This window comes from Nesoenas mayeri (assembly GCF_963082525.1).
Source record: "Nesoenas mayeri genome assembly, chromosome: 1".
Taxonomy (NCBI): Eukaryota; Metazoa; Chordata; class Aves; order Columbiformes; family Columbidae; genus Nesoenas; species Nesoenas mayeri.
This window is the reverse complement of record NC_137541.1, coordinates 64,041,051-64,054,242: the sequence shown is the minus strand read 5'-3', so window position 1 is coordinate 64,054,242 and position 13,192 is coordinate 64,041,051. Positions and strand designations below refer to the sequence as shown.

The 13,192-nt window shown below is 44.8% G+C and overlaps 1 protein-coding gene across 5 annotated transcripts in view; it reads right to left on the bottom strand.

The window, feature by feature from the left end:
- Window positions 1-3,871: 3,871 nt before the first annotated feature.
- Window positions 3,872-13,192, bottom strand: part of MICAL3 (microtubule associated monooxygenase, calponin and LIM domain containing 3) — a 150,978-nt gene continuing 141,657 nt past the window's right edge. For all 5 annotated transcript variants that reach the window (XM_080346275.1, XM_080346271.1, XM_080346273.1 and 2 more), the window contains 3 exons: window positions 10,219-10,318; window positions 9,141-9,214; window positions 3,872-9,056 (listed from right to left, as the gene is read on the bottom strand). In XM_080346275.1, coding sequence (XP_080202401.1) covers window positions 8,872-9,056; window positions 9,141-9,214; window positions 10,219-10,318 — 359 coding nt within the window. In that variant the 3' untranslated portion in view covers window positions 3,872-8,871. The remainder of the gene's footprint in view (window positions 9,057-9,140; window positions 9,215-10,218; window positions 10,319-13,192) is intronic.

Here is a 13,192-nt window from a genome sequence, read left to right as displayed (position 1 = left end):
CGCCTCCCTCCCGCCCTGCCGCTATGTGGGGAGCCCCGAGCCCCGCCCCGCATTAGGGCGGGAAAGCACGGCACGCGCCGCCGGGCGGGCCAAGGGGGTGGCACGGGGTAGCGGCCAAGGGGCGGGGTAACGGCCCGCTGAGGCGGGGCAGGAAGAGCGGAGGGGCGCTGCCGCCTCACCCGCCACCCCGCACGGCGTAGGGCCGGGAGGAGGAGGAGGAGGAGGAGACCAGGCGGTGGGGAGGCGACCGGCCGAGCCTGTCGCTGGGGGGTGGGGAAGGGCAGCGGGCTCCCGGGACCCGGCGGAGTGATGCGTCGGGTCCCGCCCGGCGCTTCCTCAGGGGAAGCCGGGGGGCTCTGGAGCCGGCCCTGAGCCTCGGCGGCGCTGGGAGCCGAGCTCCCTTCCCGCCGGCACAGTGTCCTGCAGAGATACCTCAGCTTGGGGTAAAGCCATCCCGGCCTTTGGCCCCGCTGCTGCCAGGATTGTTCTGGAACTCGGGTTCTGACCTCCTGCTTCTTGGCCTTAATCTTATGTCCCATTCATAACCATTTATCCCTGACACATAAATTTAACTTTTCATTCAGTATTATACATTTAAATATAGTTACACTCATTTTTATTTAATGCAGCCTTACATTTTTAGCATGGTTTTATTTAAAGCAATGCTTACTTAGTATTTCATACAGGTTTCCTGTCATGCTTGCTTCTTCCTGACATGCCAAGTCACGGTACGCTTCCAACTTTTGGTTTGCTACCCAGGGCACGCAAACTGTGTTTAATCAGAAAGGGGCTGAATCATAGAGTGCTTCTTAAAGTTCCTGGGATACTGCAAAATGAAGATAAACCCAGTTCTGATTCTGTTTTGGGTCTTGTGTTGGCCAGCCCATCAGGTGGCTTCCTGCTGGGAATTATTTAGGGAGAAAAAAGTGACACATAAGTATCTGCCGACTTTCTTCAATTCCAAGGAAATGAAGTTTCTGTTTCTTCAAACTGTTCAAACTGTTTTTGGGAAGTCAGCACTGCAAGTAGACAAAACACATTATCACTTTTCCTTCTGCCCAAAGTGTATATATTTGAGAAATTGACTTTTTTTGTTGTCTCTGGTATCTGAGTAATATAGATTAATATATTTGTGTAGAAAGTTTTAATAATAATAATTAAAAAAAAGAGATGTGATCTTGTCTTTTGCTTATGGGAAACCACGTGATTCCTGTATCTGAGGCGTTCAGAAAAGCACCACATACTCAACAAGTTTGGAAATACTCGTTTATCCACTCCCTTGCTGTCCACAGATTCTTACACTGTTTGCTAAGATTCCAAGGCAAAAAGGTACTTTTTCCAGAGCGTGAACAGGTTTTTTTTTCTTTCCTTATTTTGACTGCTGTGTAAGAGGATGCAGGCAAAGGAAGGCAGCAACTCTTCATTGCTTCCCTGGAGTAGTATCTATAAAATGAAGCAGGAGGCCCCTCCCTCCCTCTGGGACGATGACGCCAGCCATGGTGCAGCTGAGAAGCCACATGCCAGCGCCATTTCCACAGTATCACAGTATGTTTGGGATTGGAAGGGACCTCAAAAGATCATCTAGTCCAATCCTCCTGCTGGAGCAGGAACGCCTAGGTGAGGTTGCACAGGAACATGTCCGGGCGGGTTCTGAATGTCTCCAGAAAAGGAGACTCCACAACCCCCCTGGGCAGCCTGTTCCAGTGCTCTGGCACCCTTACTGAGAAGAAGTTTTTTCTCAAATTTAAGTGGAACCTCTTGTGTTCCAGCTTGACCCCATTATCCCTTGTCCTATCATTGTTTGCCACTGAGAAGAGCCTGGCTCCATCCTCGTGGCACTCACCCTTTATATATTTATAAACACCCATTACAACCTGTAGGACCCTTTTCTCTGGTGACAGCTCCATCACTGCTGACGCTTAGAATCGAAGATGTGCTGCCATTGCAAAGGAGGAAGATGCGCTCAGGCCCTGCTTGAGTTCTTAAAGGGAATCCCCTCTAAGAATGCTTTTCCTGGAGAGATGTGTGGCCAGGTGTCATCCTTATAGGATTGGGTTTGCATTCTCTTATATACAGGAATTAAAAATCCAATTGCTAGTGTAGGCAGCTGTCCCAGCAGTCATGGTGAGGACTTTTCAAAAAACAATAAAACATAAGGGAATCCAGAATGCCAGGTTTTTCACCTGCTCTTTGCCCTTAGCGTCAGGCACGACTTCTCCCCAGTTATTTTTCCTGACAAGTTACGCAGTATAGATTCATAGCCTATCCAGGCTGAGTAGCATAATAAGTGCCTTCAGCTGCCAAAAAGGTCTGCCAAGTCTTGGCTTTGCGTGCTATTTAACGAATGCCTTGGCATCCTTCGCATGCTCCTCTGAGCAGAGGGCACGTTCACACTCCCACTGCACTAACTGCCGTGCTGCTCCCTACCTTAGCACTGAGGCCAAACAGCTGGGGAGGGGTTGTGGTCCTGTGCCCAGGGGAACAAGGTCGGGTGGGTGAGGTAGCTTCGAGGGCATGAAACACCACGTGCAGAAAGGGCCCGCAGGCTCCTGAAGGTTGCTGTCGTTACCAATGGAAACTGAAAGCAGCAGCTGCCACCAGGCTCGGCTCCTGAGGTGGCATTTTTTTTGTTAGAGGGCCTTTTTCTGGTGTTATTTCGTATGCATGCATGGCTAATCTGTGCAGGAGGCATGACCCCTCCATCCAGCACCAGCACAGCTCTTTGTCAAAGCAAGCAATACAGGGAGGTCTCTCTAGGAGCGGTTGTTCAGTCCATAGGTTATAAAACTGCAGAACCCCTGGGTCCCTAATTGAAATCAGCGGCTAACAAGTTTGCAGTGCAATTAAAATGCTATGAAGAAGTGTTGGAAGGCCAGTCTCTCAAACTATGGATGGGAGCCAACCTCCAGTGGTCACTTCCCATATGTTTATTTTTGGCACCAAGGGAGAAATTCTTGCAGACTGGCCTTTTGACATCAGAAAGATCCCTCCTAGATAGCCACAGCTTTCTCCTACTACTATCTGAAAACAAGAGACCAAAAGGAGAGGAAGAATTGTGGGGTTTGAAACATTCCCAAAGAACTGCTCACTACTGAGCTGCACAGATGCAGTGAGAGCTGTGTCACTCCCGCTACCCCTGGCCTCCAGCCCTGCACTGCATAGCAAGAGGAAATTTGAGGCACATCATCCCCCCTGTTGCCATAATAGGTCTGCTTTAATCCAACCACCTTACAAACACCAGGGTTTTTATCCTTTGTCTTGAAAATGGTGGGGTGGGCGGGAAAGTAAGACTCATTGTTTGGGATTTCCCCGTCTGGGATTTCCCCCAACATCCTGTGTGTTTGCTGTCTGTTGAAAAAAAGAGATACCAAGTCTTATGACTTGCCTTCCAGTTTACTTAATGACAGCCAAGCTGCTGACTTGACGTCACTCCTCTGGACTTCAAGCTCCTGAAGTTTACTGGCCCCAGCACCCACCACTTAGGCTGAACATGCTCCCATGTCAACCAGGAGACACCCAGACAAGATAGGCACCTGTTCTAACACACGAGCTGGTGAGGTTGAACCTCTGAATCCTTCTAGTCTATTCAGTATTTCTGAGCTGGCACAGTACAGAGGAGACACGGGCATGGAGAGGTCACAGCAAGTCAGCACAGAGGCACTGATGTCATTCACTCCTTAGTTTACTAAATGCTGCTATACCAGCATCAGATGTTCATGCTACTACTGCAGGCTAAGGAAGTGAGCTACAGCTACAGAAATGAAATCCTAGTTCCTACAATTATGTTTACATCACCTTTACCCCTTCTTGGCTATTTATTGTTATTTCTTTCCACAGAGAATCTGAAGAAACAATGTAAAATATGGAGAAAGAAGGACCATGTACTGGGGCTGTATCAAGATCTACTTGTATCTCAGGTAATTCTGGTAGGCGCCGAGTGTTCCAGCAGAAGGGAAGCTGAAGCCAGGCGCTTTTAACGCCTAGCTTTTTATCTCATCTCAAAATCACCTTCCCTCAGCTCCTGCTTCCTCTTCAATAATCATCTGGGGGAGTGAAGGCAAGGGAAACAAATGGTAACTCCACCAACAAAAAGAAAAAATAATTAATGACTTTATTTTTTTCTTTTTTTTTTTTTTTTTAGTTCAGTTGGCCATCTGAGGTGCTAAAATCTCAACACCAATGAAGCAAGTGTGCATAAAAACAAATGATAAAACACAACCGAACAGAAGAAAACAGGCTGGAACAGAGTTGGTTTTTTTTTACAGGTAGGGTATATGCTTTTCTGTCAACATTCCATACATGCCAACTGTAAAAGCCTTGAACAATCTGAATATCAGAGTTCACTTTCATACAAAAGGGAAGATGCCAAAGCAGATCTCTTCACCTGGATTAGACTTCACACACACACATGCATGCACACACAGATACAGAGTATTTAAATTACTGCAACGCCATCAGGGTATGGCATCCTCCCCTTCACATCTGCTTTCAGTGACATCCTCATCTGCCCAGCTACCCTGCCTATAGCAGTACTTGGAGCAATCCAGGAACTCTCAGAAAGCTCAGTGCTCTGAGCAATCCAGGAACTCAGGGAAAGCTTCTTATCTCTGTTATTTTGCAATGGTTGAGAGCCAGCGATCTCTTTTTTCTGTGAACTATATACAGGCTGGTTTTTAGTACACTTCAGAGTTCTCTTTATCGCAGACAGCGATGTCTGAAATTCCCATAAAGCCATATTGTGGCTTTTCAGTTTGTACATAAGAGATCTGATAATGCAACACCTTTCTCATCCACTGGTGTCTGGTGTAAACACTTAATTGAAAACTCATTTTAAAAGACTGTTAACCAAACAATGTGTAGCTGTGAACATTTTAGGAACAGCTGCTAAGAAAATGGAACTGCCAGCCGCTCTAGATCATGCAGTCTAGACCACTTATAATGCTTCATAATGTTCAGGATTAGGATGTATAAAAATATTAAAAACCACCAGAGTGCACACAAATGTGGTGACTAGCTCTATGCAAGCACCGTGTTCTAAGAGAGACCTAGGCATTGCACAAAACTCAGATTCTTGACTGGGGGGGGACCCAAGGATCCAATGGTGTCTTTACATACAAACGAATATTTACATAAAATGTAGAGACGAATAGAGAGAAGGACAGGCTTTTAAAACTTGGGTTTGCTCTAAAATATGTTCAGCAATGCAGTTTGTAACATGCCCTAGTGAGACCATGGGGTATTTGTTAACTGAAAGAAGGAACATGTCTGGAAGTTGGAGCTGAAACATCTTGTCACCTTCCACACATTAGTTCTTTGAAGCTCAGGATCTTACAGCTGTTTGTGATTTTTAATGAAAAACATGGTTAAAAGGAACAGAACAGTTTAAAAAAAAGAATTGTACTGTGAGAACAGCCGAGTGGTTGCTTTGGCAGTCCTCACTCCCCCATCTCCATTTGCCTCCCAGGTGTTTCCATGAGGTGGTATCCCGCTCCCTTCCCTGCAGGAGACTGAAGCACTTGCCTCATCCTCAGTGTGGCCATTTCAAAACAGACACAGGTTTAAGTTCCAAGCTCAGCTCTCCTCCTACCTACTGCAGGAAGGAAGCGGCCAGCCCCTGGTACAGACCGCGTTGCATTGGGACAGATGCCCTTGCGTGCCTACTTCTCAGAAGCTGAGGGCCTTTTTGCTCCCCTAAATGTGAAATGGACACACGTCACTGAATGCACATGGCTGAGTTGTGTGCTGCTGCCCACCAGGGCAGCACAAAGAGCTAGAACATCCTACTTGGATTCTGATACAAATTAGGAATCTTGTGGTCACAAGAGCCTTCTTCAGCTTTAAAAATATAAAATTTGAATTAAAAATACTCAGATAGTAAAAAAACCCCATATCTGATATGCAAGTCATATTCTTAAAGTGCAACTGAACAGCAAATACAAGTTGTGCCTTTTACAAGAATTTTGATATAAAAAGGCCTTTTAACATTCCCTTTCGTGTACCTTTAATTAATTTGCATGTACTATGTTAGCTCTTCATTTTCATTCTCCCTGCTGGAGGCCTTCAGCATAACCGAAAGAATTAAGGTTTAGAATATGCAGTTTTCCCACACAGTAGGGCATTACACCCTCAAGTGATATCACTCTTCGGCATAGCAAAGATCAGGCCAGCGTCCCCCAGCATGAAAGGGAAAAGTAGTAATCTCGTATTTCTTCTTCGGCATTTCTTTCTGTTCTACAGCTCACATTCAATGATCTTTTGTTAAAAGTTAGCTGTGGCCCATATACTTAGTGCACTATAAAATGGACTGAGGCCAATTCTCTGCGTAAGACAGTTTACAATAAACCATGTATCCAGCTTCCCTCTTTCTTCTCTCCTCCTCTCCAGCTTCCCCTGGCCCCTCAGATGCAGACTATGTAAACTACTGTGGTCAATTTGAGTTGTGCAGCTGGCCCCTGCGCTGGCAAATGGGGGGAATTCTGTTTGTTGGACATCCCGTTGGTAAGCCAACACTCGGTGATGCTGGTATAGCAGGTACCACTTGCTTACATGACAATTACTAAGTGGCACTGCAGCTGCCTGTCTGCTTGGTTTCAGGAGCATCTGGATTTAATTTGTAATGCCTTAGCAGGAAACACTACAGAGGAATAAAGGGGGAACACTTGAGGTGGAAAAAACCCCTGTTTCCACAGTTAAGAACCAGCACCACCCAGAGTCCCTAGGGACAGTCCTATCCATTCTTCTGCAGCCTGAGGTGAATTCAACTCAGATCCTGGCTTACAGAAGACCTCTTTGAAGGAGGTGAAGAGCCAACAGCAAGAAACCATGCTGACTTCTGTCCTGGGGCAAAAGATCAAAGGTTGTTCAGCCCAGCTTGGGTACCTTGCACCAACAGTGTAAGTTCAAGCTGACAGAGTCTGTATGAATATGCTTGGGAATTGGACACAGGGGAGGAGCAGGCTTAGTACTTCTTTAACAAGAAAAGAACACAGCATCCCGAGGGGGAAAAAACTCTTATGACATTAAGGATGGGACGCACACCCAACACACGGTGCTATTTCATCTCTGAAGGACAAGTTAAGGACATAAGTGTGCTCAGGGACTCTCTCAAACAGTGAATGGTGCTGAATTGCTCAGGGCGTGTCCTGCTCATGCTTAACAGATGATTGCAATGAGTACCCTCCTGGCTGAAGAGCTGCAGCTTCTCTAGTTGAACCAAAAGGAGCTTCTTCCAACAGATGCAGCAGGAAATGTGCTATTTTTGTTTTCATGGAAGTCCTTCTAGCTGTATCTCAAGTGTGTGAGGGTCCCCCCTCTTTCAGTGAGAGAGAGATATACGGGATATTTCTACCTCACAGATTTGGCTTTCTTGTTATAAAAATGTAAAATTTAAATAAATTATAGGTTTATTAGTCCAACAGAGGGAATCTGGGATGCAGAAGAAAGGTATGCTAGGAACACAAATAGATTCTTTACAACCCCATGAGTGTGCAAGGATTTTTGTTGAAAAACTTCTAGGGCAGGATGCATCCATGGGTCCATAAAGGCTGCCCTTGCTGTGAAGCAGGGACCAATCCGCAGTAGTGTCTTTCTCTAATAGAGTTAAAACACTCTCTTCACAATCAAATATGCGTAACAATCAAATTATTAATAAGAACACTAATAAATAGCCACAGGTAACAACATCCAGTAATTTAGAAGTGGAAGTTGTAGGATGCAGCAGGCACACACACCCATCACTCGTCCATTTTTTTCCTAAAAGATACAAAAATGAATCTTCTTTCAAGTATTAAAAAAATAAGTTAATTGACATAAAAGGGTCAAAGTGACTGAGGGTCCAGGCAGGTCTTAAGCTTCGTTTCCAATGTGCAAAAACAAAATACAGAGGGAAAAAAAAAAAAAAACAAACACTGAAAAGTCTTAATGGTGGTTCAGTCACTTAAGGGCTTCTCCCTTTTAGGGGCCTAACATCCAGGGAATGCCACCTGGTAACACCCTTGCCCCAGAACATACTTACCACTGTCCCACAGTATTTTCCAGTGTCAAAACAGTCACAACAAAAACAGAACAAAGAAGCCCACCAGCCTCTGAGCTGTGGCCCCAAAGACCAAGGCCAGCAGTAGCTGTCTCTCCAGTGTGTAGCAAAGCAGAAGGGCATCTTCCCGCTCTCTTCTTCTCCCCTTCTTCCCCACAAGATGATTTAGGAGACTATGACAGGGAAAGAGTCCTCTGATGCCCACATCTCGCTAAAAACCAGGAGGCAGAGAGTTCCATCACACATACGAATAGCATCTTCTATGTCTCTTATTTCTTCATATCCATGCATAAAGATCAACTGCAGGTTTCTTTGGTGGGGAGGAAGACTAAAGCAAAGAAGGTGTTGCCCTGGGCTTCTGGAGCTCTCTCGGACAGCTGACTCCACCATACAGGCTGCTACAGGCTGCTGTGGTTTTCCAGAGAGGGTTGCCACTTCCCTCCCTCTTATTAGAACTGGTGTAGTAATAACGGGAAAGGAATGGACTGCCATAAATCCAGTTTAGTTAAGGGTACTTCTTCCCTTAACCTCCTTCCCCACACATGGATTACTCCTCTCCCTCCTGCCACACACACAATAATACGGTCCCTTGTATAGGAACTCAAGGAGACTCTACAGTCTCAACTCTTTCTCTTCAACTTGCCCTGCAGACATGTAAAACTTAAGCTTCTGGAACCAACATGCTTATCAAAAGGCTTCTGAGTGCTTCCAACCAAATCCCTGCATGCTGTCGGACCCTTCGGAGGTTTTGCCTTCAACATCTTCCTATCCATGTAACTCTGGCGAACTCAGGGTAGGCCAACTGGACAACACAGACCAGCAGAGGTAAATGTGTTAGCTCAGGACCAGTTCAAGCTAAAACCTTTGGAAAGCATGACTGCCTCCAGGTCCTTGTCTTCTTCTTTTTCTCGAAGCCGTTGCTCCTCAAGGAGAGCCACAAGAGAATCTCTCTGCTCCACTACCTCCAGCATCTCATTCAGGATCCTCTTCTCCTCTGAGAGCTCCTCATCTGTCTTCAGATGATCTAAAGAGATATCAAAAACTATCAGCATACATAAGGCTAGAAATACGCACACACCATCTATAAAATCTTCCCTTTTGTTCTCACCTTCTACTGCCATCCTTTCCCGGAGCTCCTGCTGTAATCGACTCTGCCTGTCTTCCAGTTCTAGCTCCCGAGCGCTGAAAGAGAAACATCAGGAATCCAAGTTCTGGGTATATTAAAATACTCTATATATTGCTTCATATTCATTTTCAATTTCTGCTCCCCCCTGGGTATCTGCTATGCATTTAACCAATCTATTTTGGAACAACTCTTAAAACACCTAAGATATATAGAACTATATTTTTTAAAGATTTAAATGTACTTTCAGCATCTCAGATTCTTTACCTTCAGCTAGGAAGTGCAATACAGAAAGTTGAGAAGATTATGGGTGGAATTAAACCTAAAATGGTGTGAAGGAAAAGTCAAATCTGCAATCACTGCAAAATTATACTTTACTTCTTTGTATCTCCTGCCACTTCCTGCTCTAAAGACAAAGTCACTTAATCAACTAAGAACATGTCAGGCCATTGCCTTTTCAGATTCCAATGCAGACAACACTGTGGAGCTTTTCTGACACAGGCACTAAGACGATCAGCATCTACACTGCCTGGGTCAGCTGACATGCTGAGACGTGAGTTTTAGTGAGTTTGCAGCATGGGGATTGAGAAAGCTCCCAATTTCATTAACAGGAAAAGAAACCTTATAATCTGAGCCCAAATAAGAGGCACCGGGGTCCCACTACGGGCAAAAAATAGAGACATATGGCAAAGGTGACTGAATTAAAGACTTTTGGCTACACTTAAAAAGTGGGCTCTACCAAAACCAGGAGTCAGACATTATTGCTGCATAGCTCAAAAACACTTGTGGGAACAAGACATGTTTTGTCCAAGAACAGCCTGGGAAAGGTTCAGAGCTTTAAACACTCATCTGAACTTCTCCATGTGATCAAATAGTTGGAACTTCAATTCCTTATTGCTATTATTCCTTCTATCGCTCTTCTGAAATGTACTTGGATTTATATCTCAGCCAAGAACTGGCCCATGAGCTGACCTCCTTGCATTATAGGGAACTCAGTACTGACAGACCTTCTGAGACTATTTGAAACATAATCCCCCTTTTGAAGCTTTGTACATTCACTCACAATATCATCAGTTCGGACTCATAGCGAACCAAGGCATTCTTCTCCTGCACCAGCTTGAACCACTCCTGCATCAACTTGGGATCATCCTTCTTACCCATGCCTGCCAAAAAAGAAACCTGGTAAGTTTTCAGGTAACGCCCTGCAATCCTTACAAGCCCAAACTTCAAAAACAACAATGGGGCAAAATGTGCAAAGAAAGCCAAGCAAGATGCTGCCAGAGCACTCCCAAGCCGGATCCGTTCAGTTTGCCTAGAGCACACAGAAGAGTGGAAGTCACCTCCAAAAGGATTCTCTTCTCTTTGGAGCCTGATTTTTTTTTCTTTCTGATTTTCTTGTGTTTGCTTGTTTCTTCCTTATTCTTAATGCAGAAAGCCCAGATTTCTCTAAGTATTTCATTTTTCCTTTCATTAGAAGAACTACATAGATCCTCATGCCAGCTACTTAAATGTATGCTCATCAGAAATGGACTCAATTGCCACTCCATGTGTTTTACCTTTATTTTCTTCAATTGCATGTCCTCCATCTTTTCTTTTACTGGCCAAAAGTAACACCTTGTCCTTTCTTCTTTCAGTACCTAAATGAATCTTTTCTGACTGCTCCTCCTAGCCACATATTATCTATCCATCTTGAAGATCCCTTTTGCACAGTGGACACAGAAACTACTTCTACTGGAAAGAAAAAGAATCCCCAAACACATTTGCTAATATCAAAGCAGAATAAAAATACCTTGGGCCTTTCCCACCTAGTACAGAACCCCTGGTTGCTATTTCATTTATTTTAAAACCAACTCCTAACCTCACTCAGTAGCCCACTGATGACTCTCATATCTGGCAAGAGTTACATGGAACAAATGGCAGAATGCTGTTCTCAAAGCCTTCCATTGATACTTATCAAATGCAAGAGCTAATCAGGGAAGCTCCTCTTGGCAACCTCCTGGTCCGGGACACTTGACTCCACACTGAACTACCTGCAGATGAATGCTATGACTTACATCAGACACCATCAAGGACACTAGCAATGTGCCTGCCTCCATGAAAGCAGAGGCAGGAGCAAGCCTCAAATCAAGCTCAACAGTATTTTTGGGTTTTTGCATCCTATCAGATTGCACTGCATGTTACTGAGGCATCACAAAGTAACTAACATCCCTGTCTATGTTTGTTATTACAGATATATACTATCTGCATCAAGAGCAAAACCTCTGAAATAGTAATTTTGATGCTAAAAATAAGCAGCAAGCTTACTATTAAAACTCTGGGAAGCACTTCATAAACACCACATTAATGACTAGTTTATTCAGATCTATGCCCTACCTCCATCCTTGGGATCTCAGACAAGTGCTGCACTAAGCTAAACAAAGGAGAGCCTAAAACTCCCATTAAACTTGAACTTAAGTTGAGAATACCTGCCTTTGAAAATCCCTGATAACAGACCCTCGGGGAATACCAGACCTGTTGGTACCACCTTAAAAGCCTCTGGTTCTGTGGATTTTGTACCAGTGTGTTGCTCAGTTCCAAGCATTCCTTTCTGAGCATCTCTGCACAATATGCCCGTGTGGCTGCAGGAGAGGGAGACTGTACATGCAGATGTCCAGTGCTGTGGCACCATGAAAGCACTGGGAAGTCTCCCCATCCTTCCTGATGCCAGGATGTATAGAAAACAAATGCCTCTAAGAAAAAGCCAAAAAACACAATGCTACTGACCTATGAAATACATAAGTATTTTTAAACAGCCAATGAGCAGAGGAATAATGGGACGACTGGAGGGGGAGCACTGACAACTGATGTGAGGGAGCACCATGGAAAGCAAAGTGGTTAGCAAAATTACACCATGAACACACACAGACAACCCCTTCCCCCATGCCTTGGCAATGGAAACTCTACAGCAAACTCCATTTGGGACAGTTAAAGAATGCACTCAGCAAGACAGATGAGGGGCAACTTGTCTAGCTTAAGGTTTGTTGGTTTTTAAAGTTCAAGGATGTTTTTGCAAACCAGTTCTTATAAAGACACAGTATTCCTTTAATCCTTATATGCTAATTCAAAGGCCATTTATGGAAGGAGATTGTCTTCCCTTACCCCGCCTTCCAAACATCTTTCAGGAGTAACAGAGTCACCAAACGAAAACAGAAACTTTTGAGTGCGATGCTACTGCTCCCACCACTGCTGCCCAACATCCCTCCCAGTTGCTAAGCCTTCCCTAGCACAGCCGGGACTAGCAAAAGGGATACTGTACCTTTAATAACTTGTCACAGGCTCAGAGAAGCTGGTTACCAGGTTGCTACTGAGAAGGTTGGTTTGGGGACACAGCAAGAAAAGGGCTGGGGACAGGGCTGGGGGCCTTGTGGTCACTAGCTGACTAGTGCTGCTACAACAACCCAGCTGTGGTCAAGGAGAACGGGGAGCGTGTGAGGTTACGTTACCTTCATGGGCACAGCAAGGGCAGAAGGAGAGAGGTCTACGACGTGGTGTCCCGGCATTGGGCTCAACTTCAATAGGACCAAACGAGGAAGAGGAAGAGGCAGGAGAGGAAGAGGAAGTTGGAAGTGGAACGGAGAGGAGGAAAGGGGTGAAATAAAAGACAAGCAAAGGACAAAAAGCGTAAGAGTGAGAAAGAAAGGAAACACAAGAAGAAAAGAAAAAATACAAGAAATGGAGAAGCAGAAACAAGGGATACAGTCTACGGATGAATAATGTCCCTAATAAGCACAGATAACAGGTAAGAGGTGGACTGAGGCACTGGTGGACTCTTAGTGAGCTGTACAGATACCAGGCAGGAGGTTATTGTTACTGTACTTTTTCCCAATGTACGTTTTTCAATCACATGGTCTTTAACTGAAAGGTTTGTGAACAAGATGTCAGGATGAGCAGAGATGAATATTTAACTCCTGCTGATAAATGTCAAATTTCAAGCAGGGTTACAAAAAGTCTCACCTGCATGCATAAGACACCAGCTGTAAGCAGCCACTCTACCTTAA